The sequence below is a fragment of the Xiphophorus maculatus genome, chromosome 14 (genome assembly GCF_002775205.1).
Source record: "Xiphophorus maculatus strain JP 163 A chromosome 14, X_maculatus-5.0-male, whole genome shotgun sequence".
NCBI lineage: Eukaryota > Metazoa > Chordata > Actinopteri > Cyprinodontiformes > Poeciliidae > Xiphophorus > Xiphophorus maculatus.
In genome coordinates this window covers 22,819,588-22,846,196 of record NC_036456.1, presented here as the reverse complement: position 1 = coordinate 22,846,196, position 26,609 = coordinate 22,819,588, and the positions used below count along the sequence as shown (strand labels likewise).

Sequence of the window (26,609 nt, the reverse complement as noted above, 5' to 3'; positions counted from 1 at the left end):
AACCAGTTCCAGTGTAACTGAGCTGTCAGTGTGTTTGCTCTGAAAACATCTCCACCTTTAAATTTCAGGAAAACTAAATATTGGCTTTAGGTGCAGCATGTGAAACTATGTTTGTTCTTTTTCACAACCTGCAGTTTCCTGATACAAATATTTTTCAAGCTTATGAACTGATAACATTTTTGTCAGTTGCATGTGACAATAGTAAAAAAAAACTATTTTCAACTTTGCTTATCCAAGGAAAACTGTTTATATTGTTGACTAAATAACAGCAGCTGAGAGACGTAAAGCAGGAACTGTCCTCATATTTAACAGAAGGATTTCCAATTTGAATATTTTGTTTCTGGATTCTTGTGTACATTGATAAAGTTCTGTAATAAAAATGCTGAAGTGAAAAGCTCTAAGTTTGATTACACAGCTGAGCATGAAATGTGGGAAAAATGAAAACTAATTTGAGGACACATAAATCCAAACTTCGACCCCCCACTGGGTTTCTATGTCAGGAGATACGTGGAGCTGTGGCGACCTCAGATCGCAGGCAGGGATTCAACACCTGCATCAGAGAGACTAACACTGCAAACAGAAAGGGGCGGGGCAAAGGTCACAGACACTGCTCACAGAGAGAGAGGAGCAAGGTGTTTAATTAGAGAGAGAAATGTTTTAATAAGGCAAAACTTTAGGAAGATGGCAAAATGTGACCACAGTCATCGCTCTATAATGTACTAAAGTTACCATGTGCAAGAATAAAATCTTCTTTAAAGGCATGTCAGATGTTTTTGAACTATAAAACGAATATTTAAGAGGTAAAAAATTACAGGAACAATTATTTAACTGTGTCCAACTAAACAGTGACTCTAAAAAATAGAAAGGGAAAAAATGTGCTGCTTTAATACAGACACACACACACATACACACACATCTTTTTTTATCAATGCTAAAGATTTTATTTGGAAAGTTATTAGAAAGGACAGGTTGATTTCTCTTGCATTACAATCAGAAGGCATCTGTGCCTATAGGGACTAAACTGAGTATATTGTACATTTTTGGTCAGATTTTGTGATATTAAAGCAACAGAGCAGAAACATTTAAGGAAATGACTGGTGGCCAACAGGCATGTTAACTCGTATCTGCTGAGGATTCATGTCAGCTAGTAGAGGAGGATCGCACAGACAGATGGGAGCCCAGCGTCACATTTGGTGCCACTCAGGCATCCAGAGTCGTCATCTGTTAACAGGACAAACACAACATCCAGTCAAGCTGAGGCGCCGTTGGGTGATCTACAGTACATACCATTTTTCTGAATGAGTTCAAAGTGAAATGAAAGGTTTAAGTTTGATTTACCACCAAAGGAGAGCTGCAGACAGTTGTTCTCATCCTTTGAACTTTGCTCATCGCAAAACTTAGCAAAGTCAGGGGAAACAGAATTCTCCCAGGACCAAGAAGAATCCTACAGGACAAAATCAAACCGACTCAACTTCAGATTAAAGATTAAACCTGGTTTTGAACTGTGTCCGGATGATTTGTCCACCTTTGATGTTTTGCTGCCTCCAACCCACACTTGTCCGCCATGATGTCCAACACTTTCCATCTCCTTGTAAATCTCTTGAGCTTGTATGTCATTATATACAGCAGCGAGTGAACCTTCATGTTTGGATGCACAGTTTTCCTAAAGAGAAGACAGAAATTACAGAGTTGAAAAACAAATAGAGAACGATGTCATTGAAAACACTGTTGTGTCTAAACCTGCTTTAAAATCAGCAGGTGAGTCTTTGACTGTCATGACATCAATGTTCAGCCGAGGAAACGGTAAATGGCCTGTATTTGCATTGGGACTGTGAACTCAGTAAAAACATAAAGGTGCTAAACTATGAACATGAAGTATGTTTTAGCAGCATGAAAAGACAAAGTTTAACAGTAAATTGGAACCAATTCACCTACAATATGAGATCTTTTAGCATTTTGATGTGAAATGTCTTTTCTGGGTTACCTTAGCGTCTTTCCAGGTCATATTCTGGGGAACGAAGAGGAGGCACTGAGTGCTGTGCATCGTCCATCCATCAGGGCAAGTGAAGTCCAAGTGATAGTCTCTATCTTTGAATAGTTACAGATATAATAGATTTATTAGCTCTGACAAGTTACAGGATATGATTCTGAATCAGTTAAAAATGAGGGAAACTGACCAGTTCCACCCATCCAGTCATCACCGTAATCCGAAATAAAATATTTACATTTACAATTTAAAGTTTTATAAATATATTTATGATCATATACAACTTCTTTCTTTGTCAAATTGACACGATACAAATAGAATAATGTAAATAAAAATAATAATAAAAAAGACTTACCCTCAGTTGGTGGGTGATCACCATAGATAGCGAACAGATCGTCTGCACACAGAGGTTGAAAAGCAAAATTTAGAAGAAGAGTCTTCAATTAAATAACTAAGTAAGAGGATTAATGTTACATGTCTTTCAAATGTTATATTTAATTCACTGCAGAATAGTGTACATAAAAATAATAATAAAAATGATGTACCCTCGGTTGGTGGCTGATCAGGATAGTCAACGAACGGAGCGTCTGCACACAGAGGTTGAAAAGCAAAATTTAGAAAAAGAGTCTTCAATTAAATAACTAAGTAAGAGGATTAATGTTACATGTCTTTCAAATGTTATATTTAATTTGCTGCAGAATAGTGTACATAAAAATAATTATAAAAATGACGTACCCTCGGTTGGTGGCTGATCAGGATAGTCAGCGAACGGAGCGTCTGCACACAGAGGTTGAAAAGCAAAATTTAGAAAAAGAGTCTTCAATTAAATAACTAAGTAAAAGGATTACTTTCAATTAGTGAAAGTAATCCTTTACCTTTACTTTTATTTTATATTTGAAAGACAATATAACATTGTCTTTCAATTGTTATATTTAATTCACTGCAGATTATTTAAGCAATCAAAAGAACTTTATGAGTCATAAAAGTGAGGCTTGCAAACACATTTTATCGATTCAACAGAGCTTATTGTGACACATCATCATGTTTTCCTTATTGGCAGGACACACAATGAATAGTTGATAAAAGAAAAAAGTGAAAAACATTTACCTCCTGTTGGACCAAAAGGATAGTCTGGGTCTGGAATGGCTGCAGACAGGTTGAAAATATATGAAGATGTGAAAATAATCAATTTAATAATCTATAAATGCAAACATTGGTTAAAACAGTAGATTTTATGAGACTTTTCAACTTTATTTTCCACATTTATACATGAATCCAGAGACACCTTCAAAGATACTTTGCATGTGATTTCTTTTCAAAACATATTTTTTGTTACTAAGTAATGGAGTTTTCTTATGTTGCACCTGCTTTAAAATGTCTATTTAATTCACTTTGCCTCATTTAGAACAAATTCTATTATTCAGGTTTAGGAAACTGGAGGTTTACAGTCAAAAACAGCTTCGTGAGTCATAAAAGTGAGGTTTGCACACAAACGGTCTCAAAGCACAAGAGCTGCCAGCAGACAGAGCTTGTGACATTTAACCCAGGATAGAAAACTAATGTCAAGTGAAGGTCATGGCACTAAAATGCAGAGATGCAGACACAAAACAAACGCAGGATAAATAAAGATTTTCCAGAACTGCAGCTGACAGGGATTTCTCCCTCAGACGAGCAAACAGCCGTTTTATTCTGAAAGAAAAGATTATTAATCTTTTTAGATTTTATATTCTACAGAGTAGTTACTCTATACTTCAAAGAAATAAAAAAAATGTAAATACATCCTGCTGCAGTAAATACTCACAGGCTGCATGGACCAAAGTCAACATGGTGAATCCAAACCAAGACAAACTCAGGGTCTTCATGGTGGAGATGACTGGGAGGCAACCAGTGGTGATAAATGGATTTTCTACAGGCAGAAACGCATAATTTACATCAATTTCAGCACAAACATCGAGTGAAAATGACAAGACAACCATCATCATCATCATCATCATCATCATCAATTCTGTGGTAAAGAATTACCTTCTTGTCTTCAGTCTGGCGAGTTTCAGCCTGCAGCTTCAGTCTTGATTTGAAATGAGGCAGAAGGAAAACAGCACAGTGACGCCGAACCAACCTAACTACTGAGTTCTCAGGCACTGAACAGGATCCGACATCCGTACGCAGTAACAACAAACGGTGAGCAGAACCAGTCCGCATTACGATTCGTTGGTACTTTCATTAGAAAGAGCTTCTTGGTTTGCAGGACTCTGAGCACCGAACAAACAACACCCTTGATAAATATTTAATTGCATTCATGTATTTACTGAGTACACAACAAAATGAGATCAGAGGTGAGTTAAACAAACTATGAGCTCAAAAAATGTCAAACTGAAAGAAAAATGGGCCCAGTTCAGTCCCACTTAGCAAATATTTTAATCTTATCAACATGTTTCTGTGGATTTTAAGTAATATGTTTAAAAATGAGCCAGAGGGGCAACTTGAAAGAGAATCTGTGGAGGGAGATGAAGATTAGGGTGATGGCACAGAGGCCTTCCAACCTCTGTGCCATCACAGCGGTTGGATCAGTAACAGAGAGCAGATCACATGATCTGCTGTCTGTTACTGATCTGCACTGCCACCCTTCCACCACCAGGTGTCACTGTTGGACTCGGATACATTAGAATGTGTCTAATGTCTAAAATGATTTACTCAGATTATGGCCAATATACGTTAAAAATATCAATCTAATTAAATAAAACACCATTATTCCATCAATTTCTACTCTTCAAAAAGCTAAGGATGAACTCTCTTGTCATGGTTCCTAAATTAAACATTTAATGTTTAATTTAGGAATAAGAGGAATATGCATCAGAGAAAAAATATAGTAATATAGTTTATCCTGTTTTTATATATTTTATATTCTTATTTTTGTGTGAACCCACTTACTTTCACTGATTGTCACTTTGCTGCTCAATTTGGGGCAATAAAGGAATTTTTAAATCCTCTGACCAATAATCCAGTTTTCTCATTCAGAAATTGTCATAACGGTTGTTTTATTGAGAGCTATTTCATTCAAAATTGAGTAAATAAATACTATTATTAATAATTAATAAATTATACATCAAATAAATAAATGTACCCATTAAATAAAAACAGTAATTTTAAAAGTATTGATTTGTTTATTTTATCGATTCTCTATTTCACAATGATGTTTTACCTTGTGACGCTTTTATTTTGTAAATGTATTATGTAAGATTGTAAAATGTAAGATTTTTATTCATGTTCTGTCAGGTCAAAGTTCAGCGATCAGAAGATATGTTTATGTTTGTTTCAAATATGTGAACATTTGTTTTCAATCCATCTGTTAGGAGAGGAAACTGTAAAAAATGATGCAAACATGAGAAAAATGATTCCAGCTTCCTCTTTTACTTCAACAGAATTATGACCTCAGGAAAAAATAATAATACTCACCAATTTCCACATGGTGGCGCTAGTCAATCATACAGTGTCTGACACATTAATGAGTTTCAGGAACTGATAGATGAACGTAAAAAATTATGTTTTTTTTATATTTCTCAAAGTTTGATGTGAGTAAAAACACAGAATCTGTGAGACTTTAATCAGGAAACTAACAGGGCCTCCGTGGAACGTCTTCATTTCAGAAATACTAAAATCAGGTGGCGTAACGTTTCACAAATTGGGAAAAAAGAAATCATTCCTAATTTAACAGTGAAGGAGTTATGGTCAGAGGTAACAGCTGACCGGTTTCTGGGCCAGTCGGTGCCTGATGGGGCCCATCATGATCCTGCTGGCACACGCATGTTGCTCTAAGACAACAGACTTTGTTTTTCCTGCTGTAGAGATGATGTCATGCTTGTTTGATGGAGTCAAGATAAGTTTTCATTTCTTGCTGTTGACATTCTGCAGAAGAATGTCAACATTCTTCTGCAGAATGTTTATTCTCTCAATAAAAGTGAAAGACAGAAGGATGAAATGACCCGTTTTTTTCCACTGAATCAGGAAACTGATTTAATCTGTAGCTCATGGAATGAAGTGGGATCAGTTTTAAAGAGGAAATACTGAAAGATGCCTCACCTGTTTCCCTCTGAACTGAACATCAGTCCAGGTGGTCGGACCCGTTCCACACAGACACCACAGCTTATCGGGTTTCACAGCATTTCTGCAGGCTGAGGTCAAGACACTGGACAGAAAATGATAGTAATAGTAATTAGAACTTAACAACAGAGTCGATGAAAAAACATTATATATTGCTGCTTATTTCAAACTTAAGCATTAATTTTAGATATAGAAAAAACCTTTTTTGTTCTGAAAATGGGTTTAAAAGCAACATCAGGTATAAAGATTCACACAAAAAAACTTTTAAAGTTTTAAAATCTACATACAAAAAAAGATTAACAATAACAACATTAATAGTCATAATAATAATTTACTTTACAAAACTATATGAGAAAATATTGAGCAAATAGAAAAAGGAATATCTGACTTTTATTTCATTCTATGCACAGTTAATGTTCATAAAGTGCCAGGAAGTGATGTAATTGCCTGTAAAAATAAATAAGATAAACACTTAACTCTGCATTATCATGTCTTACATTGATCTTTTTTAATGCTTGTTCCAGCACATTTATCAGATTAATTTGCTTAATAACTTGTTTTACGAGATATAATCATTTTTGCCAGGCATGAACTGAGGTATGGACATTTCCTCATAGCAAAGCCGCGTAGCAACAACAACTGTAAACCAGTTTCTCCGATGAAAGAGTTTCCTCCTAATGATGGCCGACCAAAACAACTTCATCACATTCCTGTAGCAGAATCTGTTTCAGTTCTGAGGAAACCGGGCCGCTGTTGCCAGAAGGAGCTTTGCTTTCTTTTTATCTGCTGTATAAAAGCTGAAGAGTCAAAGTCACGACCTGGAGATGAATCGTTCACGCGCTGGAGGTAAGTTGTGTTATTTTTAATAACTGCATGGTGATAATACTGAAAACAAATAATCAAAATTAATGTTCACAAAAATACATTTGCTGAAGAAACTAATCAGTGCTGATATCTTGATTATGAAACTCATGTTGGATTCTTTAATAGATGTTTTATAGTGACTGAGTTTCTGTTTACATTACGACCCTGCAGGTCGTCCACAGAGGAATAAAGATAAAAAAACAATTAGTTTAACATTCAGAAAACAGAAATAACAGAAAAACTATTTTTATTTTCTTTAACACTAATAAATGGGTTAATATCTCTGATTTTTACATGAAGGATTCACTGACTGTTTGGTTCATGAGATTCATTCTCTTTTTCAGAAAAAATATGTCTGTTTTAAAGAGGAATGAATCTAATATAATCTAATTTACTTTGGTAAGAACTGAACGATTTCAGACCCGTTTGTAAACACATGATATCTGTATAAAATGTAATCTCTTATTTATTTCACTTACTGGTTTTACTATTTAGTCACTATATTGGAATATTAATTTACTGATTTTACAGCCTCCATCAGCATATTTACAGATTTCAGCTAATTGCTAAATCAGCAAGAAATCGTAACAAACAAATCCATTAAAGGTTTTGTTTGCATCAAAAAAATAATAATACAAGCACATTAGAAAGTGGTGTTTTTTAAAGCTGCTTTCTATCAAATTATTTGTTTTTAAAATGTATAAATAACAGTTTATTGCCATATTCATACTGTGAAACCACCTGCATTACTTTCAACAAAAGAAATGTTTCTAACAGCTCAAAGTTTCGAGTCACAGGTTGAATTTCACTTTAAAAAACAACATTTTGATTTTCCCCAGTAAATACGTTTTTGAAAATGAGAATCATAAATTTGTGTTAACATTCCTGACCTTTTAGTTTAATGATCTGTAAACATCACAGCAGCATTTTTTGAGATGTTGTTAAATAATAGATATTAGAAATTGAGATGTAACAAGTATCAAGTTGAAATATCCTGAAACTAAGTTACAGAATAAACCAAGTCAAATATTTCAGGTTCTGCACCAGCCATGACTTTATCATGTAAAGTCTGAGGAGTTTATGAAGATAATAAATATTTTCTCCTTTCTTTGTTCACAGATGGATATGAGTCTAAAGGAGTTACTAGCAGCCGTCTTCCAAAGCCTACCTGTGTCCACAGGTAAACGTCTACAGTCGGTTTTAGTTTGAGCTAAACATTCATTTTTAGGCATTATGTGTTTATTTAAAGTTTCATCCATGATCACATCTTAAAAAAATTTCACATTTTCCACTGATTATTTTAACCCTTTCTTTAAACTTAAAAAAACTTTATTTTCTCAATCTCAGAACTTTTTTACTTTAAAAAAAATTCTCCCTCTTTTGCAACTTTGCAGAACTCAAAAGTGCCACCTACTGGTGTAACTCGGTATTTGTGCACAATTTCTCCTCCAGCTTCCTTTCTTGGCATCATTAGCATCACTGATGCTAATTAGTGATGCTAATCATATCAAGGATAAACCAGCTAATGTCTTGGAAAGATTCATGTTCGTTTTTACGTGAACTATATCTGAGAATATAACGATTTCAAGTAGAAGTTAACTTTCATTATCTCACCTGAAACAGGAAGAGTGTTTTGCTAACTTTAGTTTTTTTCTGTCTTTTTCTCATTTCTAGATCATTTTGTGAAGGAATTCCTTCACGTTCTCCACCAGGATTTGTTTCCCTGCGTGGTTCCTGTGGGAGTGGCCGCTACGTTTATGTCCGTCCTCTCTGCCGTCTTTGTGGCTTATAGATGGAACCGAACCCCAAAGTGCAGATCCTCCGGTAACTGCAAGATGCTGCAGGAAAACATAATAAAAGTGATGTTTTTGTCCAAACAGATGAAAAATGATGCACAAATCCAGGCAGTTCTAGCTAAATGTGCTGACATGAAATGTGTTTCTGACAGAAGTAGATGAAGGTGATGCATCCTGCACTGTGGGAGCTAAAGAGACAGAGAGGACTCATGTAAGTGGAAACAGATTTTATGACCTGTTAGAAAATGACCTAAAGCAACTCTTCTGGAAAAAATAAATGAAACTTTGATCTGCAGAAACATATGAACGTCTAGATCAGATGTTATGGGATCTGAAGACAATGTCACCTACAGGAACTGTAACTGTTCTACTGTTTGCTTTTTATTGCTAAATATAAACTCAGGAGGAAAAAAGGCAATTAAATTAACACAGAGAATGAGGGCCATACTGATAAAATATTAATAATAAAGGAATAAAATTATGAGAAGAAAGTCATAATTTTATGAGGATAAAGTCTGCATACAAACTATGCATTTTACAATATGTCACTGATTTATTCTGTGTAAAGAGAAAAATCTTCTTATTAAGCATTAATGTTTTTGACATATTAAGAGGAAAAATAAACAAAGCTGTTAGTTTTTGCTTGTTTAGCCTCCCATATTTCTCCTCAAGGCAGAATGTGGATGAGACAGAGATGTGTCTTAGGGTTTAAATCAGGACGTATTATGCTGAGAAACAACCAGTTATAATGCGTAGGCCATTAGTTTAAGGGATTATGGGAAAAGTTGAAGAAAGCTGAACATGAAGCTGCAGATTTATGGGGAAACATCAGTGCCTCTGGTTGCATTTTTAAGCTACAGCTGAATGGAGTGCAGATGAATTGAAGCTGTTGCTTTTCTTTACATGATTCATTTTTTCTAACCAGCAGATAAATGAACTGAACTGTTTAAAGCTGTCAGCTTTCAGCTTCTCTCCTCTGATTTTTGCCGAAGGCGATGAAGACGAATCCGAGAAGCCAGGTCTCCCTCGGTCAACTGCAGAGCGTCGTCACGACGACGTGGATAAACAAAGTAACACACACACTAAAACACATCACTGCTGTAGTTCCCTCGGTGAGGTTCACACATTTGAACTACAAATAACAGTCAAGAATATTACATATTGTAATACAGTAAATATGTAAAACAGCAGTTGGTAATAAATCAAACTTTATATCTTTTTAGTCAATTAAAAGCAAGTTTCTTATTGTTTCATATTGAATTGGTTTGATTTTGGATAAACAAACAAACAAACAAACAAAAAAAAACAGGATTGTTCCATTAAATGCCATAAAAACCTGCAGCCTGAAATAACTTCATGAAAATTGGTTTTGGATTCTTTAAATAGCAAAGTAAAACTGTAGCATGATTAATAAGTGTTGGAAGTCAAACACAGGTATTCTTGTGTATCTTTTGTATTCTCATAAGTAATATAATGAATTTTATCTTTTGGTGTTCTCAGCTGGAAGAACGTTTGAAACAAAGTGACATCCTTCAAAAACAGCTGGAGAACGAACTGGAAACTGCAAGAAGAGATCTGGAGGTGAGAGAGGGAGCTTCGTTCTTTACCCCGGAAACGTTCTGTGTTTTCTCCATTTCACGATACGATGTGAAACAGTTTGGTTTAACCAAAAAGCCAAAACAAAATGAATCTTAAAGGGAACAATTATCTTTTTAAAGTAACAGAACTACAATAGAGTTTTTGTTTGGTTTGGAGATTTGTTTTTAACCTAAAAGCTCAACATCTTTTCTTTCTTTCACTGAGAAACTGAAGAACATGACGGAGGAGCACAACAAGCAGCAGAGCTTGGTTGGTACCTAACCCTAACCTCTAACCCCTAACCTTTCCTTCTGTTGTTCTTTGTCTAAATGGCTCCTAAATTCCCTAGATCATAAAATGAAGCTTTAATTATAAGGATGTCTCCTGTTTCTGTGCAGAGAAAAATCTTCTTATTATGTTTTTGACATATTAAGAGGAAAAATAAACATAGCTGTTAGTTTTTGCTTGTTTAGCCTCCCATATTTCTCCTCAGGGCAGAATGTGGATGAAACAGAGACGTGTCTTAGGGTTTAAATCAGGACGGATTATGCTGAAAAACAACCAGTTATAATGCGTAGGCCACTAGTTTAAGGGATTATGGGAAAAGTTGAAAAAGCTGAACATGAAGCTGCAGATTTATGGGGAAACATCAGTGCCTCTGCTTGCATTTTTAAGCTACAGCTGAATGGAGTGCAGATGAATTGAAGCTGTTGCTTTTCTTTACATGATTCATTTTTTCTAACCAGCAGATAAATGAACTGAACTGTTTAAAGCTGTCAGCTTTCAGCTTCTCTCCTCTGATTTTTGCCGAAGGCGATGAAGACGAATCCGAGAAGCCAGGTCTCCCTCGGTCAACTGCAGAACGTCGTCACGACGACGTGGATAAACAAAGTAACACACACACTAAAACACATCACTGCTGTAGTTCCCTCTGTGAGATTCACATGTTTGAACTACAAATAACAGTCAAGAATATTACATATTGTAATACAGTAAATATGTAAAATAGCAGTTGGTAATAAATCAAACTTTACATCTTTTTAGTCAATTAAAAGCAATTTTCTTATTGTTTCATATTGAATTGGTTTGATTTTGGATAAACAAACAAACAAACAAACAAAACAGGATTGTTCCATTAAATGCCGTAAAAACCTGCAGCCTGAAATAACTTCATGAAAATTGGTTTTGGATTCTTTAAATAGCAAAGTAAAACTGTAGCATGATTAATAAGTGTTGGAAGTCAAACACAGGTATTCTTGTGTATCTTTTGTATTCTCATAAGTAATATAATGAATTTTATCTTTTCCTGTTGTCAGCTGGAAGAACGTTTGAAACAAAGTGACATTCTTCAAAAACAGCTGGAGAACGAACTGGAAACTGCAAGAAGAGATCTGGAGGTGAGAGAGGGAGCTTCGTTCTTTACCCCGGAAACGTTCTGTGTTTTCTCCATTTCATGATACGATTTGAAACAGTTTGGTTTAACCAAAAAGCCAAAACAAAATGAATCTTAAAGGGAACAATTATCTTTTTAAAGTAACAGAACTACAATAGAGTTTTTGTTTGGTTTGGAGATTCATTTTTAACCTAAAAGCTCAACATCATTTCTTTCTGTTTGCTCAGACCAGCCATCAGCAGACTGACAGAAAACTTTGTCAGAGAGATGAAGAAGTGAATAAGATCACTGAGAAACTGAAGAACATGACGGAGGAGCACAACAAGCAGCAGAGCTTGGTTGGTACCTAACCCTAACCTCTAACCCCTAACCCCTAACCTTTCCTTCTGTTGTTATTTGTCTAAATGGCTCCTAAATTCCCTAGATCATAAAATGAAGCTTTAATTATAAGGATGTCTCCTGTTTCTGTGCAGCTACAAGAATCCAAGCGTGAAGCCGAGTCTCTGATCAAGGAGAACCAGGAGTTAGAGAAAAAACTGACTGAAGTTAGGAAAGACGACGTGAAGCAGGTAAAAGTCACATTGTTCTATTTCACTGTTTCTGCTCCTTGAAGCGTAAAGACTGACAGAAACTGAACATTTTACTGTTACTCTGCTGTTTCTGTTGCACCAGCCTGAGGCTGAAGTCCTGCAGCAGCTGAAGTCTGAACAGCTAAAGAGAGAAAAGGCTGAAAAATCCCTGCAAGAGCTGAAAACAGAGCTGGACACCAAAAACCAAAAGGTTTTTATGTTTTTACCAAACTCAAGCCTTTTTTGTTAATGTTTTAAAACTTCAGTCTGTGTTTCTAATTGGTAAAAAAAAAAAAAATCTCTGTTAGGAGTCCTGGTTAATAGCATTGAGTCGTTGCAGACGAGCAAAGTTTCTAATCTAAAGAGACTAAACTGTTAATGGCAGGAATTTGTGAATGTCTAAATTATAAGTATTATAAGTATCTTACCTCCATGTTTCGTTCTCTTAGCTGGAGAGTTTATCAAAAAAGGTTGAAATTCTCCATGAGATGATGAAGAAGACAGAAGAGTCTCAGCAGGTGTTGATGAAGGAGCTGGAAAACCATAAAAACCAGGTGCAACATCTAATTATAATTTCTAGAATAAAGATTCATAATCTCTGTGTACCTAAAATTCAAAATGAAAAAGAGGTCCCTTATTTATCATAGGGAGCCATGAGTCCAGTTTCAGACTCACTGATAAACTTTTATTTCCAAACTGCAGGTAAAGAACTTGTTGCTACATCATGTCTCAGTTATAAGAGAAAAGAAAATCTTCATATTTATGTGACATAAATTCACAACAAAACTTGTCCTGAAGTAATTTACCAAAAGTTTGTTTCAGAGTTTTTAAGTCAATTACATCAATTGCAACTGGTCTTAGTTTGCAAACAGCACAACGTGAGTTTAACACATTAATGGTGTCCAACATGCATGGAGTCACTGACTTGCTTTAGTCCAGGATGAGCAACAGCAGACAATTACTGCATGTGGCGACAGTGGAGAGGAAAATGTAACTTTCTGTAGAAGAAAAGAAAAGAGTTAATGGCAGTAGTTTCTCCTGTCTAGGAGAGAAACACATTTAAACAGAACAGCTGGGAGTAAAAGAGATAAAGTTTTGTCTAAATGAGAAACAAGCTTTAAGAGCAGGAACTTCTGCCAGGAAGGAGGAAGAACAAAATAAAAATAACACTTTTTCTTGGTTATAATTATATAAAATGTTGTTTTTGAGGTATCAATGTGTGAAAGTCTATTAGGAAAAGTTGTTTTTGTGTTGAAATCCTGATTCAACATCCATTTCTTTGTCTGATGGCAGCAGAAAAACCCGGATCCTGATCAATCTGCAGCCGTTGAGGAGTTAAAAGTGGAGAACATGACGTCAGAGATAACGGAGCTCCGCAAAGAGGCAAAACATGTTATAGTCTTTATATTCTGTTGAAACTACATATTTCAGAATATTTGATTAAATCTTCAATAAGATCCTAACAAATGATGAGCTTTAGCATCTCATCACATTTAACTTTTTACATTGTTTTTATTTCAGAAGCACATTTATATATATATTTATAAATATGAGCCAAAAATCATTTATTCACCAACTAATCAGAAAATGCCTGGTAATTGTTGTCATAAAGAAGGAATGATACTTTTCCTTTTTCATAAAGTTTTTATCTCACACAGTGACCTCGATATGAAATGTTCTGTGTGAGCCACTAGAGGGAGCTATTCTTATTACAATAGTTGAGGTCAAAGACACAAAAAACGGATTTATTCTGATAACTGACATTCAAAAGAAACTCTATGACTTTGATTTCTATTTTCTCATTCTTGTTTTGTATTTTTATGCTTTTCTACATTTTGTTGTGCAGCTGACAGAAGCCCAGGCTCAGTCTGAGGCTCTGGCTGAAAAGAACCAGCAGCTGGAGGCTCAGCTGGCTGACCTGAAGGAGAGATACAACCAGGAGGTGAGACATGAATACTGCAGATACCTCGGCTTTATGCTTCCAAAGCTTATGATAAATGAAATGTCTCACTTCATTACAGTATAAAACAATAATCGCAGAGGAGCGAGAGTGGAGGGAGGAGCTTGACAGAGACCTGAAGGTTCTGAGGAAGGAATATGAAAATAAGAACAACCAGGTTTGCTTCTGTTTTAGAACGATTCTCTCAGGTGTTTTTTTGAAACAGTAACACCAGATTGAGTTTTAAATGACCAAGTCAGTGAATCTACATCATCTTTCCTTCTTCAGCTGAGAGAAATCCAAAAGGAAGCAGAATCTAAAACCTCTGAAGACGTTTCAGCACCGGCAGAGGAAGAGGAAGAGGAAGAAGATTCATAAAACTATATATTTAATAGTCTTTTAGATGAACTGAACTTCAGCAGTTAGCTAATGACAACTCTGAAACTGCTATTTTTAATTTAATCCTTGGAAAACAGTCAGTTTAATCACATTATTTAATTAGGTGATGGTGTGATATATATATATATATATATATATATATATATATATATATATATATATATATATATATATATATATATATATATATATATATATATATATATTGTTGTGTAAATTTAAGCCAAACAAAGTTATCATAAATAGTCTAAATGTAATTATTTTTGCACAATATTTATTTTCTTGTGTTATCTACAAGACACAAAACTGGTTTGGATTACTTTACTTATATTTAATTTAAAGTGTCCATTTGTGTTTCATGCTACAACGAGATGTTTTTGTTTTCCAATAAAAATGTATCCCAGCTTTATCTGACAGTGTGAACATTTAAATCAATGCAATGCAGAGTTTAACAAGCATAGTAAAGAAACCAGTCCAAGATAATGACTGGCTGAACCTGCAAAAGCAGAAATAAAGATCCTGCCTTCCACAGGAGCGCAAAGATGGTTTCCACTGCACTTATTTACAAGTATTACGGTAAATTTGTTGTGTGAACTAATAGATAGTTATTCATGTTTTAGAGTGGAGCTGGAATGTTCTTGGATTTTCACTATTCATGAGCGGCTCTGGTCCTATCAATCAATCAATCAATCAATCAATCAATCAATCAATCAATCAATCAATCAATCAATCAATCAATCAATCAATCAAATTTTATTTGTATAGCACATTTCAGCAGCAAGACATTTCAAAGTGCTTTACATCATTACAAACACAGAAACACAATGCAATATAGAATCAATCATTAAATCAAGTTCCATCAATAAATTTGTAATTGATTACATTTCAGATACAATCTTAAACAGGTGGGTTTTCAGTTGAGATTTAAAAGAAGTCAGTGTTTCAGCTGTTTTACAGTTTTCTGGAAGTTTGTTCCAAATTTGTGGTGCATAGATGCTGAAAGCTGCTTCTCCTCGTTTGGTTCTGGTTCTGGGGATGCAGGACAGAACCAGAACCAGAACCTGAGAGGTCTGGAAGGTTGATACAACAACAGCAGATCTTTAATGTATTGTGGTGCTAAGCCGTTCAGTGATTTATAAACTAACAACAGTATTTTAAAGTCTATTCTTTGAGCTACAGGGAGCCAGTGGAGGGACTTTAAAACTGGTGTTATGTGCTCTATCTTCCTGGTTTTAGTCAGAACGCCAGCAGCAGCATTCTGGATCAGCTGCAGCTGTTTGATTGATTTGTTGGACAGACCTGTGAAGACGCTGTTGCAATAATCAATACGACTGAAGATGAAGGCATGGATGAGTTTCTCTAGATCTGGCTGAGACATCAGTCCTTTAATCCTGGAAATGTTCTTCAGGTGATAGAAGGCCGACTTTGTAACTGTCTTTATGTGGCTCTGGAGGTTCAGGTCAGAGTCCATCACTACTCCCAGGTTTCGGGCCTGATGGCTGGTTTTAGTTGTAATAACTGAAGCTGTGCATTGACTCTAGATCTATAACTCTAGATCTATAACTCTAGATCTATAACTCTAGATCTATAACTCTAGATCGTTCCTCTTTAGGTCCAAAAATAATAACTTCAGTTTTGTTTCTGTTCAGCTGGAGAAAGTTTTGGCACATCCACACATTTATCTGTTCTAAGCATCTGTTCAGTGATTGGATGGGGTCAAAGGTCACCTGGTGACATCGTAATGTAGAGCTGTGTGTCATCTGCATAGTTATGGTAGCTAATATTATTTCCTGTTATAACCTGAGCTAGTGGGAGCATATAAATATTGAATAAAAGGGGTCCTAGGATTGAACCTTGGGGTACCCCACATGTGACCTTTGACCTCTTTGATGAAAAGTTTTCAATTGAAACAAAGAAATCCCTGTTCTTTATGTAGGATTCAAACCAGTTAAGTTTCCTAAATCTTCACAAACACGGTGAGTTTGCTGCATTTACTGTTTATCAGTGCAGAACATCAAACTGTTTGTTTCATCCAACCTCAAAATGAAAGACGATTCTACAGAACATCCTGTTGGTCTGAGCAACCACAGAAACAGTCACATCAGAAGTCCGACTGAACTAAAGGTGATTTGCATCAGAAACAACTGCAGGCATCCGTTCAAAGATGTGGCGTCTTTTATCGTCGCTCAACTTACAATTCTTGATGCAACGAAACAAAAATGATCAGCAAATATCACACCTATAACTACAGTTGCTAAACTATTGAACTACTGCAAGCTACTACAAAAAACATCTGTTCTGCCAACACATTAAGGCTCTGATAGGTCGTCGTCGACCATGATTGACAGGCAGACCAGCCAATCACAGTCCAGACCAGCCTACAAGGAGAAGTCCAGAGAACTTGTGGTATTTTCCACACCGATGTTGATGAACAAAAGAAAAGTCACTTCACTTTTGTTGCTGTTCTTAATGTACGAAGCAACTGAGGATTCACATTTATCTGCAGCACAAAGTATATGTTGGCTTTACATATACAATTAAAATTGATTAATTGGGAAATAAATAAGTTATTGACGGCTGTGTTTGCAGTATAATGTCATGGCCTTGGTGGTTTCTGAGCAGCGTCACTAAGAAAAATGAAGCGTTCATGATGACTACAGGAAGCCCAGTGTTTCCAGGAACAGACTGCTGACTCAGCGTCCTGCTTCAGGTCAGGACAACCACAGGTGAGAAACAACATGGTGACCACTGGCTTCTGATAAACTGACACAATCATGAAAAAAGCTAAATATCACATTTTGTTCCGTCTCACTGCACAGAAGATAAAGTGACTTTTCGATTATGGTCTTTCAATAGACGTCCATATTTCCCAACTATTGCTGCAGGAATCCGGACATTAACGATAATTAATGTCAATAATTATGAAACTTTCAGGTCAGCCAAGCAGCACAAAGGACTAGATAAAAGATTATGACCATAGTGGGTTGTATTCATATTTATATTGATATAGTGGTGTGATTTAGTACATGAACCCAGAACATTTTCTGTTAAAGTAAAAAAAAAAAAAACTCAATTTCACAATAAAAACATATATTTACAATTTTTCAACAAAAATATTGATCTCTAGGTGAAGGATGTTTGAACAATGATTCAGTTGTCAGTTTCTTGTATAAACAAACTTATTGTCAGTAAATCATGCAGAACTTTGAACAAGAACATCGTAGTTATACCATCAAAAGTGTTCAAACTTGAAACAAACTGCTTATATCTTTAAACTTTTGTATTAATTATAGTCGTTGGCAGGTGAGTGGGTTACACTTTTATTATGTAGCGATGAAAATATTAGTTGTTTGTTCCTGTACTCTCTGTAGGCTATATAAGTCCGAACTCTTGCTGGTCCGAGGGCCGGTCTGAGGGCCGGTCCGAGGGCCGGCCTGTACACCACCACAGTGGACAACGCAGAGCAGCGCCCCCTCTGGACAGCATCTGAAACGAAAATACAAATTTTCAACATTTTTGTTTAATTTTCTCGTGTAAATTTAGCTTTTTTTTTCTCTCAATCTTAAGATTGACTTAAAACTCAGAAACATCTTATTTTCTTAAAACTATGTGGATTTTGAATACAAATATTCAACTGAAAAGCATCCAGTTGGAACAAAAACAAAAGCACTGCTCTGTGTGTTCAGGTTTACCTTTTGCTCTTTGTGTTTGTCTGTTGATTGCTCCAGTATACAACACGATGGAAGAGTCAAAATTGTCTGTATAACAGAACAAATTTGATTTTTAACCATATTTAGTTACAGCTTGAAATTTAATGTATAATTTAATGACGTTGTGTCCAGCCTAACATTGATAGTATTCATGTTTCACAAAGTAAAAGTAAGTAATGTCCGACCTGGATGGTTTTTCCACAGGCAGAACAACGTCACTAGAAAAAATGAAACTCCAGTAACCATCACAGGAAGTACAATGTTTCCATGTAAAGGCGGCGATTCAGGAAATCCTGCTAAAGAGCAGAAAACCACAAGTTAGAGATGAAGCAGCACAGCAAAGACTGGCTGCAGTTTCATTCCTCAGAGACAACAGTCAACACTTTCAGTCAGAAATAACATGATAAATCTATAAAGTTCAGCTTCAAATGCAATCCCAAATCAAGTATATGAGCTTGTTAGGAGAGAATCTTATTCATAAAACAATAAAATGAAGAATTTAAATTATTTACTAACCAATTTATGATGCCCTCTCATACTGAGGTCAACCGGTTTCTAGACTCACCTGGAATCATATTATTCTTTCCAGGTGGTTTAAATGAGCAATTTACTTACAGCTTGTGAAATTCATGACAACAATAACCAGGCAATTTGAAGCATGGCCAATCAACTTACCTTAAGCTGCCTGCCACTGTTTATTGACCATCATTATGTGTTACTCATTATACAGCAACAATAAACTGAGATACAACAACCCTCTGTTGAAATGCCTAAGATGATGATACAAAACCAATCTGGACCAAAGTGGAGCAATTTTACATACAGAAACTTAAATGTTTTACATTACTGGAGGTGCTGATCTGGAGCTGAAGACTTCAACTCCCTGCACTGGTCAGATCTGGATAACAGACATTAACGTCTCCTACGTTGACTTGCTGAAGCATCTTGAGTTTTGGTCATAATGGAAGAATCATTCATTATCTATAATCAGTTTAAAGGTAGAAAGCTCATATCTACCTTTTGTTCCTACTCACAATGTTTCTTCCTGGTTGGGTATAAAATTCTTTGGACTATCCTCAATATTTTCTTTTTAAGAAAAAATGTTGGTCTGGTTAATGACAGAGAATTTAGTTGTAGAATTAGCATCTCCTCTCCAAAAAGCCCAATTTAACACAGACTTGTACCTTCAAATCTTTGTTTTCACTCAGTGAGATGCAGAGTAAATGTTGTCCTTCATGTTTTTTTTATCTAGATTATTTCCAAACAACTCAATATGATGTTTTGAATCCACTAACCTCTGACAGTCAGAAAACTGTCTGGTGATTCTCCAACTCCAGATATGTGGCACTTGTAGAGTCCTTCGTCGGATTTAGAAACCCTCTGTAGAGTTATGTTTCCTCTCACACTGTTCCCAATGAAAAGATCGTCTTTATAAAACGTAGATGAAATATTTCCAGATAGTGTTCTCCTCGTTGTACATCGCAGAACCACATCGTCTCCTTCCATCACTGGAAGAGCTGAGATCTCCAGGATCAACTCACCGTCTGAATAAAAGAGTATCTCTCTCATTTGTTGATTCCTCTACAAAAATCTGAGAAGGTGAAACATTTCTTCTCCCAAACTGATCCAAATATTTATCAACAATAAGAGAATAAACTGTGTTTAGTTAATATTTTACCAGTAACAGTGATGTTGATGGTGTTGCTGATCTTCCCAGCCTCAGATTCACACCAGTACACTCCAGAGTCCATTTCATAAAGCTCACTTAGAAAGCATGAAGATCCAGCCGTTCCAGTTGAATATGAAGGACAAAGTGAATTGATTTGTTTGGATGTGTTCCTTTTTATTCTCCATGCAGCAGCGTCTTCCTGCTGGTCACAGTTCAGGCTGAAGGCGACAGATTCATACTGGAAGAACTGCGATCTGTTCGGAAGAACCTGAAAAGAAACTGCAGAAGGAAGCAGCTTGTAAATGTGTTGGAGAAACACTGAAGAAATTCCTTCACCAACTAATATGCAACTAGAATTTACTTTTATACGCCATAAATTAAGATCAGTTTCACAAAATTGTTTAACTTACCAAAAATAGCGCACAGTGTTGTGACCTCCATACTGCACAGTGACTGATCGGTGGTCTGAGTACCGACTGCACCAATGTTGTCACTGCAGCCACAACTTCCTGTTTCAGTGTTTATGTACAAATGCAGCCCCAGATCTCACATTACTTTGTTAAATACATTTGGTCTAAAAGTAAAACATTAATTAAGTCAACCTGCTCTGATGGACGTTTTGCCACTCAACAGAACCATGTGGAAACTCTGAAGTCTGTTTTATGTGATGTGTCGTGGAAAAAAACTATTTCCAAGCACTGTTCAGGTAAAATCACTCAATCAGGTTTATTCATGAATTGTGCACAACTCAGAGAGCTCACAGGACAATCAGTAATGAAGCAAGTCTGAACGGAAAGCTCTGCCAGGCAGAGAAACACATGAGTTTTATACAAAAAGGATAAACGATCCAAAGCCTGGGAAACAAGCTTTGGATCCCTTATCCAAAGCCTTATCCAAGACTTAGAATAAACAAATAGCAATACAAAAATTACAACCTTATTGCAATTTTCCCACATCATGATGTGACCATTGAATGTGGTACAGAGATGTTGTCATGTCAAGCGTTTCACCAAGGCTACATCCCTCTGCAGGCTCAATTCTGACTGAGTTGGGTTTTTTTGCGTTGTTGTTCATGTTTCCAAATATGGACGACTTGTATGTACAGTATCTCCTGGATGGACTGCAAACAACCAAATGATTAGAATAGTTTGTTTAGAGTTGTATTTATTATAAAAAAAATCAACACAATTTTCTGCTTGCTTCTGCATCTGAGTGTCACGTGACACAGAGCACAACCAATCACCATTTACAGACTTTATTTTGAAAATAAGGTCAATTTGACTGGAGGAGCTGATATATTACAGCCATCCTGAATATGGAAACATGTTGTAGAAAAGGTTCATTGCAATTAAATATGAATTTTGAGGCTTGTGCCATATTTTATTTTTTCAAATGAATTCCAGCTGCAATTTACAACTGTACATAATTTATTGAGATAAATAGGTTGGTATTAAAATGATATTTTCAATAGGAATGTATACATGGTAGTATAAATGATGGCTGTAGAGGTGGTGAGGAAAACGCAGAGGACCCAGGTGGAGGTGAAATGAAGATGATTTAATGGAGAAAAAGGCACAAATAATCCAAAAGTCCAGGCAGCACAGATGAGCAAAAACTAAGGTTCAAAACTGGTAGCAACTGGTGACTTCAGATGCAACACGACAGGAACGACAGGAATGACAAACAGGTACAACGGGTACAACAAGGACCCGACACAGAGACACAGAGACACAGGTGACATTAAATACACAGAGGGTAATCACAGAACGAGACACACCTGGGAACAATCAAGGGGTAGACAGGACAACACAGAGACTCAAGACACAGAAACCCAAAAATAAACACACAGAAAACTCAAATCAACACAGAAAAAAACAAATCCTGAGAAAATATTAACCAAATTAGTGAAGAAATACACTTCATTTATGAACAATTACAAGATGACCAACAAATATTTACAAGAAACAAAGCAAGCATCCTACTCTTTCATAAGTGTGATATTTTATAACATACATTTATTTGACCACTAAATGATATTCAACATAATTGTTTCAACTAAATAGATTAGACCAGACCAGGATAGACCAGGAGCTTTATCATCCAGTACCGTCTCTGTTTAACTATGAAATGAATGTAAAAGCTGAAAACATTTTAAAAAACAATGTGGGCATCCCATAATGCTGTGACACAAGCCATGTGCATTAAAATACTCCACAGGTTTTAAATGAGTCTGGCTGAGTGCAGCAGAGTTTCTCCCTGGAGATGCTGAGCTGCTGAAGCCCAGAGAAACTCAAGGCGCCGAGTCAGGATGCAGTGTCAGCGCACTCAGCTACAGCAAGGACAATATGAAAGCATAACTGGCAACAGTTACAATAATAATCACAAAATGCTGCCCAAGAACGACTGAGACCTGAAAAATAAATAAACATGCATTATCAACAAAATAATGTTCTTTCAAAAACATCCATCTTTTCTAAACTTTCCTTTCTAAAAGACTGGACCAAATGAAAGTATACATTTATTCTGATCTATAAATTAGGTTTAGCATAAATGAAGTATTAACTTGCTATGTTGTCCCTTTTTTCTGTATTGGATATAGTCAATATTTTACCAGTAAAACTTTTTTTCTGTCCAAACATACCTGCCTTAACAGCACAAGGAACGGTGAATATGAGCACAACAACGATGATGCCGACAATGATGCCGATCAGTTGCCCAGTCGAAATGTTTAATCCTGAGAGAAAGAGGAAAAATTCACACAATCATAAAACTGAACTTGTTATACATTCAGCTGAAGAGTAGGACAGATCACATGTTGTTACACGAGACATTAAAATGTTCAAATTAATATGAAGAATGACTGCTCAGAGATTTGTAGGAGAATGTTTCAGATTGATTATTCAGTAGGAACCTTATTTCAATGTCTTCATAAATGAACTGTATTTATCTCTTAATGAACTGCACTTCTTCTGTTTTGTAGAGGAAATCAAACCCAGTAGACTGTCAAATTATTTTTTAACACAAGGCCACACTTTTTGTTTCTTCAAAATTTCTAAGCACAGATACAATGAAAGCAGCTTGAGAGGTTCAAATGCCATAGAAGACATTTGTATGAACCCGTTTTATCAGAAGTGTGGTGTGATTATTATAAGGTCATTTTGAACAAACAACCAAACGTGAGCTTTACCTGTTGAGGTGTTATGAGACGTCAGCATGGCGTATGTCTGCTTTTCATTTTCTTGTCCTTGTGTATCTTTATGATGTTGGCTGAAATATTCTTGAGCTGGTGCAGATTGAACTGGAGCAGAAAAAAAATATTTTTATACACAGTCAGACTTTAGCTAAGCATGTGCATCACATTGTATTATCAATGAGGAAAAGGAAGGTGTAAGTATTGAAACGTTTCTTTTGTAACACAATTTTGAAAAAATAGTTTGGTAATTGTCCTCAGAAAAATAGAAATTAATGTTATCTCTGATAGTTGATGGGTGATGGGAAACGCAGACAGAAATCAAATCAAAAATCAAATCAAATTTTATTTGTATAGCACATTTCAGCAGCAAGACATTTCAAGGTGCTTTACATCATTACAAACACAGAAACACAAGGCAACATAGAATCAATAATCAAAACACGACATTAAGTCAGTTTCCATCAATAAATTTGTAATTGATTACATTTCAAATACAATCCTAAACAGGTGGGTTTTTAGTCCAGATTTAAAAGAAGTCAGTGTTTCAGCTGTTTTACAGTTTTCTGGAAGTTTGTTCCAAATTTGTGGTGCATAGATGCTGAAAGCTGCTTCTCCTCGTTTGGTTCTGGTTCTGGGGATGCAGAGCAGAACCAGAACCAGAACCTGAGAGGTCTGGAAGGTTGATACAACAACAGATCTTTAATGTATTGTGGTGCTAAGCCGTTCAGTGATTTATAAACTAACAACAGTATTTTAAAGTCTATTCTTTGAGCTACAGGGAGCCAGTGGAGGGACTTTAAAACTGGTGTTATGTGCTCTATCTTCCTGGTTTTAGTCAGAACGCCAGCAGCAGCATTCTGGATCAGCTGCAGCTGTTTGATTGATTTGTTGGACAGACCTGTGAAGACGCTGTTGCAATAATCAATACGACTGAAGATGAATGCATGGATTGAATGCGCAGTTACAGAGAGATTGGAAATATTCACACCCTTACTGATAACCAGGTCCAGTGTGTGTCCTTGAGTGTGTGTTGCTTGTTTGACATGTTGTGTTAGACAAAAAGTCTCTAAAATATTAGCGAGCTTTTTTGCCCCTCTGTCTTGGGGGTTGCCAACATGAATGTTGAAATCACCGACAATTATTAAACAATCATAATCAATACATATAAAAGTTTGTTGCTCATTCAAGTCAGTAAAGAAATTTTCCACAAAAGTTGGAGTTTTGTATAGAGTTACTGTCAAAGTTCGTTTGTGGCCTTTAACCTCAATTCCAAGATACTCAAAAGAGGTGAAGTGACCCAAAGAGATTTTACTGTAATTTATGGTATATTCTTAAATATTGAAGCCACGCCTCCTCCTTTTTTGTGTTTTCTATTCTCACTGAAGAAATTGTAGTTAGGAGGCGCAGATTCAATTAGTTCGATTGGTTCATTATTATCATTCAACCATGTTTCTGTCAGAAACATAACATTGATATTATGCTCAGTGATGAAATCATTAATTAATAGAGCCTTAGCACAGAGAGATCTGGGATTTAAAAGAGTTTAAGTGACTTGGAGGCCAAAAGTTCTTCAGTCTGAGGTTTGAATTAAAACAGCTGTATGTTATGTTTCTGTTTCTTGTAAATTGTCTTGTAGTGATCCGGACAGGACATGTCCTGACCTGCAGTGCCTGGGGGCCAGACACATTCTGGAGTAAGATGGGTGTAAAGATAAAGTCTGGGCCCCGGCAGGAACTGTGCCTCTTGCGCAAGAAAACTCGTTGTGTGGCTTCCCTCATTTCCTCTGTTTTAGTTTTGCCACCTTAAATGTGTCATGGACTGCTCTGTTTTTGCTACAATTATTGTTGTTAAAAGTCTCTAAAACTTTTTTTTACTCTGAAATGTAATCATGGTGCCGTCCTCTAGTCATATTATCTGGAAACTAATCCTACAATGCCATTTTAATCAGTGGTTGTTAACGGCTGGGTTCTATTCTGGGTCAGAGGTTTCATCATATTGGCATAAGTGAAAGTTAAACTATTATCTTTAATCTCAGCTGTTTTAGAATCGTGAAAGACTTACCTGTTGAGGCTGCAAGAGCAAAAAGTGCAACATAGATTCTCACTGAAGTTTCCATTGCTGTCAGATCAAATGCAGTGAAAGGAATGAAGGCTGCTTTCTTTTTGTTCTTTTGTCAGGTTTTAACCAACCGGCGTATCTTTTCCTTTCAGTTTCTATCAGGGTTTGGTAGTTCAGAGATAGAGAGACAGAAAAGGTTCAACCCGGCCCACAGTCTTTGTTTTAGTTTGCTAAATTTCTCATTGCAATTCTTTCTTTTTCTCTGTTTTTCTTCTCTTTTCTGCTCTGCTAAAATCATAAATCAGTGCAATTTCATTGATTAAAATATAAAATAGCCATTAACAAAGGTTATGCAATATAATTATCATGCTTGTACAATATATTTTTGTTTGTACAACATAAATATAACATGATTGTATTCAAAAATATATTTACCTCAGTGACAGCAAAGCTCTACTTGGAACTTGTAAAATTGGAACATTCTTTCCAACTTTGACTCCAAAAAGTGATAAAAGTTTATTTAGTTTTCTGTTTATGTTTTCATAAATCAGCCACACACATAGTTCCAACCAAGCCAAACTTAGACATTATATTTTGTAAAATAATGAGCAAAATAAATGCAGACAGTTTCGCCTTTTTACCAGAGGAAAACGAATTCAACTTATTGTACATTAACATGTAAAAATTCAATAGAGAATCTCAGCACATATCACATTACATTAGGATTTATTGTTTAAATTTGAAGTGGCTTTAGGGACGGCAGGAGAGGATTTCCTGCAGCTGCAGGGACCGAAGGCAAGAGAAGAATAAGAGCATCAAAAAACCACAATCAACAAAGCAATGATTTAATCATGATAAGAACATTTTGAAGTACTTCTCAGTTAATTCTTATTAACTTTAAAAATGTTCATTAAAACACTGGAAATATATGAATGAACAAAATCAATTTTACTGGTAATCATATGATATGATGCATCTCGAAGTAACTGACATATTTTATTACATAAGGATTTTACATTTTAAAACTCAACAATTTGCTTGTTATCCAAGTTGTGTTTCTAGGAAACCTGCACAGCGAATGAGAAGGAGGAAAACTGCGACTCCCAGTGAAGCTGCGCTGACGATGAGCCGAGTCTTGAGGTCAAGATCTGGGAAAACACAGGTTGGAAAAACAACTTTTTTAATAAACCACAAGAAAAGTAAATATTGGTTTGTACACTGCACACATTTGGTGACTTGATAATAAACTTGGGTGGCCCCACGTTTTATGTCTGGCTTAACTAAAACTGCACACTTTTGAAGAAAGAAATTCACACCTGCAAGTCTTCTGCTTAGATGAAACTATATATATATATA

The 26,609-nt window shown here is 35.8% G+C and overlaps 3 protein-coding genes and 1 long non-coding RNA gene across 5 annotated transcripts; 2 read left to right on the top strand and 2 right to left on the bottom strand.

Annotated features, from left to right (window-relative positions):
* Positions 1-917: 917 nt before the first annotated feature.
* On the bottom strand, positions 918-4,175 carry LOC111610879 (type-2 ice-structuring protein-like). 2 transcript variants are annotated; one of them, XM_023345930.1, is made up of 10 exons: positions 4,010-4,175; positions 3,789-3,893; positions 3,095-3,133; positions 2,723-2,764; positions 2,533-2,574; positions 2,343-2,384; positions 1,985-2,088; positions 1,526-1,663; positions 1,339-1,444; positions 918-1,221 (listed from the first exon to the last, which is right to left on the bottom strand). In XM_023345930.1, the coding sequence occupies exons 2-10, from the start codon at positions 3,847-3,849 to the stop codon at positions 1,145-1,147; spliced, it is 651 nt and encodes a 216-aa protein (XP_023201698.1). In that variant the 5' UTR covers positions 3,850-3,893; positions 4,010-4,175; the 3' UTR covers positions 918-1,144. The 2 variants fall into 2 exon arrangements, with proteins under 2 accessions (XP_023201698.1, XP_023201699.1); XM_023345931.1 differs by lacking the exon at positions 2,533-2,574.
* A 3,893-nt stretch (positions 4,176-8,068) lies between these two features.
* Positions 8,069-13,701, top strand: LOC111611122 (myosin-7B-like). The gene is made up of 12 exons (XM_023346769.1): positions 8,069-8,129; positions 8,624-8,773; positions 8,898-8,956; positions 9,738-9,815; positions 10,246-10,326; positions 11,137-11,214; positions 11,640-11,720; positions 11,944-12,054; positions 12,190-12,285; positions 12,389-12,496; positions 12,735-12,839; positions 13,582-13,701. The coding sequence occupies exons 1-12, from the start codon at positions 8,069-8,071 to the stop codon at positions 13,699-13,701; spliced, it is 1,128 nt and encodes a 375-aa protein (XP_023202537.1).
* Positions 13,702-14,161: 460 nt separating this feature from the next.
* On the top strand, positions 14,162-14,601 carry LOC111610913. The gene is made up of 3 exons (XR_002753809.1): positions 14,162-14,227; positions 14,307-14,402; positions 14,513-14,601. It is a non-coding gene; the product is annotated as an uncharacterized LOC111610913 (long non-coding RNA).
* A 2,331-nt stretch (positions 14,602-16,932) lies between these two features.
* Positions 16,933-20,427, bottom strand: LOC111611121 (Fc receptor-like B). The gene is made up of 7 exons (XM_023346768.1): positions 20,413-20,427; positions 20,012-20,281; positions 19,629-19,877; positions 18,519-18,629; positions 18,316-18,381; positions 18,012-18,109; positions 16,933-17,001 (listed from the first exon to the last, which is right to left on the bottom strand). Exons 2-7 carry the CDS (start codon positions 20,082-20,084, stop codon positions 16,933-16,935), a joined length of 666 nt encoding a protein of 221 aa, XP_023202536.1. The 5' UTR covers positions 20,085-20,281; positions 20,413-20,427.
* Positions 20,428-26,609: the final 6,182 nt, after the last annotated feature.

What these genes read in the sequence shown, in the direction of transcription:
- LOC111611121 (XM_023346768.1), bottom strand. Translation starts at nt 20,084, where the DNA reads ATGGACTCTGGAGTGTACTGGTGTGAATCTGAGGCTGGGAAGATCAGC. An exon ending in CAGTTTTCTGACTGTCAGAG is followed by an intron (nt 18,630 to 19,628) that starts GTTAGTGGATTC and finishes TCTGCTCTTTAG; the next exon opens with CAGGATTTCCTGAATCGCCG. An exon ending in CGGCCCTCGGACCAGCAAGA is followed by an intron (nt 17,002 to 18,011) that starts GTTCGGACTTAT and finishes TTCTCCTTGTAG; the next exon opens with GCTGGTCTGGACTGTGATTG.
- LOC111610879 (XM_023345930.1), bottom strand. Translation starts at nt 3,849, where the DNA reads ATGAAGACCCTGAGTTTGTCTTGGTTTGGATTCACCATGTTGACTTTG. An exon ending in TGATCAGCCACCAACCGAGG is followed by an intron (nt 2,575 to 2,722) that starts GTACGTCATTTT and finishes CTCTGTGTGCAG; the next exon opens with ACGCTCCGTTCGTTGACTAT. An exon ending in TCTGCAGCTCTCCTTTGGTG is followed by an intron (nt 1,222 to 1,338) that starts GTAAATCAAACT and finishes TCCTGTTAACAG; the next exon opens with ATGACGACTCTGGATGCCTG.
- LOC111611122 (XM_023346769.1), top strand. Translation starts at nt 8,069, where the DNA reads ATGGATATGAGTCTAAAGGAGTTACTAGCAGCCGTCTTCCAAAGCCTA. An exon ending in CTGCAAGAAGAGATCTGGAG is followed by an intron (nt 10,327 to 11,136) that starts GTGAGAGAGGGA and finishes TTTTTGCCGAAG; the next exon opens with GCGATGAAGACGAATCCGAG. An exon ending in CGACGACGTGGATAAACAAA is followed by an intron (nt 11,215 to 11,639) that starts GTAACACACACA and finishes TCCTGTTGTCAG; the next exon opens with CTGGAAGAACGTTTGAAACA.